General features: G+C 41.6%; 1 protein-coding gene across 1 annotated transcript; it reads left to right on the forward strand.

Moving 5' to 3' along the window:
• Positions 1–268: 268 nt before the first annotated feature.
• On the forward strand, positions 269–3,802 carry LOC147958955 (protein FAR1-RELATED SEQUENCE 5-like). The gene is made up of 6 exons (XM_087532381.1): positions 269–326; positions 456–936; positions 1,041–1,423; positions 1,971–2,368; positions 2,555–2,831; positions 2,946–3,802. Exons 1-6 carry the CDS (start codon positions 269–271, stop codon positions 3,800–3,802), a joined length of 2,454 nt encoding a protein of 817 aa, XP_087388507.1.
• Positions 3,803–4,263: the final 461 nt, after the last annotated feature.

Here is a 4,263-nt window from a genome sequence, read left to right on the forward strand (position 1 = left end):
ATCCCAGGACAAATCCAAAAGCAACACACACACAGAGGAGAGTGATCTGCAGACTACCACCGTTTGATCCTGCTGCTGCTACAGGTCAGAATTCTACGGGGCATAAGGTAGATGGATTGCTTCACAAAACAAAAGATCAAACCAAGACCAGGATCACAATACCTCCACAACCACCTCAAGCAAAAAGGACGCAAACAAGAGAGAGGCCATCTTCAGCCCTCCTTCCTCCTCGTGATCCACTGCTGCATCTTGCTATGATTACTCCGCCATGCCCCATCCCAGAGGGACAGCAGCCGACACCGCCGGAGTTGCGATCATACACGCATGTAAGTGAAACAAAAAATATTTATATACGCATCTTGTATTATCTGCACATTTTCTGCTCCCTCCAGGATCTGCACATTATCTGCACATTTTAAGGTGCTGTTTGGATTATTTTTTTTCTTTTTCTGCAGATGCCAGATCTACCGGATTATCTAATACCAAGACTAAAGATGTGATTCAAAGATGTAGAGCAAGGGAATTTTATAACAGATACGCTGGTTTTGGAATCAGGAAGATGGGTGTAAATGACAACCACAAGTATTTTGTTTGCGCCTTCCAAGGGATACACACATCTTCTGTTTCAGAGGCCAACAGGAAGCGAAACAAAACATCGCAGAGGACGGGCTGCAATGCAAGAATGAGGGTGAAGGTGCAGGAGGATGGCACATGCGTGGCAGTGGACATTGAGTACAATCATAACCACATGCTCATGCAAATTGATGACATGTTGGTATTTTTGCACTCACACAAGAATTATGACCCCACTATTTTGGAGTACGTAAAGCTCCTGCAGTACCATGATGTCAAGCACACAACAATCATGTCCATGCTATCTGAAAATGAAGATGGAAGCTACTTCCTAAGCATGACCGGACGAGACCTGCTAAACCAGTAAGTATTCAAACACCCACATACTGCAATGTAAAATAGCATCCTAGCTCACAACCCTTTGCTAGCAAAAAATAAACAAATGCATTTTTGCATGTGATTTACAGGAAAGCCATGAATGCAAGGAAAGATGATTCAGATGATGTATTGAAACTTGTTTCATTCTTCAAAGACATGAAGGCAATAAATGATGAGTTTTTCTATGACGTCCAAGTGGACAAGGACAAGTCAATTAAAAATATTTGCTGGTCCAATGCAAGCTGCCGAGGAGCCTATCAAGACTTCGGCGATTGCGTAACATTCGACACGACTTACAAGACCAACAGATTTCATATGCCCCTGGGAGTGTTTGTTGGAACAAACCATCACTTGCAGTCAACGATATTTGCTGTTGCCCTGATAAGAGACGAAGATGCAAAGTCATTCAAGTGGCTGTTCAATACATTTCTACGGTGCATGAACAACAAGCACCCAACTTGCATTCTAACAGGTGAGTTCAAAAAAAAACTCCTCAATTTTCATCATCTTTCCAGTCTATGGGTCTGTGTTGGTTGGGTACATTGGTTTTGTCTGAAAATAATGTAAAGAATGCAGTTCAACCACTGTAAGCACAGAAGTCCAACTAGCTGTACAAGAAAGCAAAATTATCTGTCACATGTTTACAAAAAATTAGTTATGAATGTGAAGTTCAAATACATAAATCATAAAAGTTCAAGGACAAATCTGTAAGATAAATATATGTAGCATGTTCAGAAAAATATAGTTATTTACGTGAAGTTCAAGCACTGCTACCACAGAAGTTCAACAACAATGCTTTAAGAAAATTTTTGATTGCGACACTAATAGTTTGTCCTACTACTAACTGTGAAGTTCAAGCACTGATACCAAAGAAGTTCAGCAACGCTGCTGTAAAGAAAAAATACATGTGACATTCTTAGATACCATACTGCCAAGATGTGTAGTTCAAGTACTTGTACAACATAAGTTCACCATCAGTACAAAAAAAGAATCAAGTTTCATTTTTTTAATTAATGCAGACCAATGCCCATCGATGGCGAAAGCTATACCACAATCATTTCCAAACACCGTCCACAAGCTATGCCGTTGGCACATCATGAAGAAGTACAGGGAATACCTCGCGTTGCTGTACAAAAAGTATAAAACATTCAAAGAGGAGTTCACAGCTATATTAAACTGGCCACTAATGCCAACGGAGTTTGAAGATGCCTGGGCTAAAATCATGCACAAATACAACCCGAAGAACGACCAGATGATGATGCAGCTCTGGAGTGATAGGAAGATGTGGATTTCAGCATATTACAAGAACATTTTCTGTGCTAGAATGACTTCCACACAACAAAGCGAGAGCATGAACCACGTGCTAAAGAAAGGGTTTGTCAAGGGGACCCAGAACCTACACAAGTTTGCTAGGCAGGTCAATGCTTGCATACAAACTCGGATGTAGAAGGAGAACGAGCAAACAATGACCAGCATGGTATGATGACAAGTACAAAACACCCCCATCATGTTTTGTTTTACCTTCAACATGTGCACTTTGAATTTAAAAAAATGAAACCCATGACTCTGCTTCGACTAATATCTCACTTTTTGACATATGCAGACCAATCCTGTGACAAAAACAACTTATGGCTACGAGGAAGACATGTCTATCAAGTACACGAGAGCCGTGTACACTGAGATGAGGAATAGGATGAGAAAGGCCACGCTATTTCGCGCAAAGCGTACAACAGAGCCCACTAAGTACCTTGTGTACTACCACAACAAGCCTGGCCATGATGATGAAGAAAGATTTTCCTGGTCAAAGCATGAATTCCAGGTTGTAGCTGACCCAAAGAAGGAAATATACGAGTGTGAATGCAAGCTCTGGACACACACAGGTGAGTGAAAAAACAAGATCATTAAATAGCTAGACTAGTAGTATCATATCAAAATTTATGAAACTCATTGCTGGCTCACAAACTATGTATTCTGCATTCATCACAAAAATACAGGCCTGTTCTGCCTTCACATCATGAACATACTGGACTACATCAAGCCTGACAAATTTTCAAACAAGTATATCCTCAAACGGTACACAAAGACTGCAAGATCACAACCAACCTTTGATATAAGGGACTACAACACAACCGCATCGGATGGCAGCTCAAGGCTATCGAAGAAAGACATCTTGCTGCAGCTGAATTTGATGGTTAACAAGAAAGCGATGAGATGTGACCAGCAATATGACAGAGCCTACTATGTTCTTAAGAGGCTTGTGGAAGAGCTTGATGCAATACATTCAGCAAATCAAGCAGATGCTGACGAAAGGATGGCTGAAGAGGACACTGAAATTGAAGATGACCATCATTACTATGCAGCTGAAATGCTCAACGCCGCCGCTGAAGCCAACCAATGCAAGCAGGGTGATGGCCAATCAATGGAGCAGAGACAGCAAGAGACGATGAAATTGCCGTTGTATTCTGAAACAAAGGGTAGGAAGAAAATTACTGCAGCAAAGAAAAGTGACAAGAGAGCTCAAATGAAGGCACCACCTGCAGGAAGAGTCGTCGTGCACGATGAGAATGGAGTGCCACTTGGACACAGGAAATGCAGTGTGTGCAACCAGGTTGCAGGACACAACAAGCTGACCTGTCCAACACTATTGGAAAGAAACAATGCTGAGGAGATCAAGCAAACCAAATCTCAAAAACAGCAGCCCAAAGTTATGGAACAAAAGAAGGGACCACACCCAAAGAAAGCAAGTAGCAGACTTTGTAGCATATGCAAGAAGTATGAACCACATAATGCAAGAACATGCCCGAAGCGCGCAGATGCTGAAAAGACAAGCAAAATGCCAGAGAAGAAATAGAAAGCAAGACCTAGAGCCAACAACAAGAAAGTTGTGGAAGATGAAGAGGAAGACGAAGATGAAGACACCGTCGAAGAAGAGGAAGAGGAAGTGGAATGCGACGATGAAGAGGAAGACGACGATGAAGAGGAAGAGGACGATGAAGAGGAAGAGGTACATGTCAAGCAAAAACCTCTACCACCAAAGCCTAGGAGGAGCGCAAGGCTCATGAACAATTAGAATAGGTCAATTAACACAATGCAAACTTGTGTCATGTCAATGTGTAGAACATTATGTCATCCCCTGGTAACAAACACTGTGAAGTTCAAGTAATATTACTGCAGAAGTCCTGGTATGTTATGTCAGGAAGTGATGTGCTGGTGTTGTATTGCATGAAAGAGCAAGCAGTAATAAATTGAAAAACATACACTGTGAAGTTCAAGTAATATTACTGCAGAAGTCCTGGTATGTTATGGCAGGAA

This window comes from Triticum urartu, chromosome 7A, assembly GCF_056163025.1.
Source record: "Triticum urartu cultivar PI428250 chromosome 7A, HENAU_Tu73, whole genome shotgun sequence".
Lineage (NCBI taxonomy): Eukaryota > Viridiplantae > Streptophyta > Magnoliopsida > Poales > Poaceae > Triticum > Triticum urartu.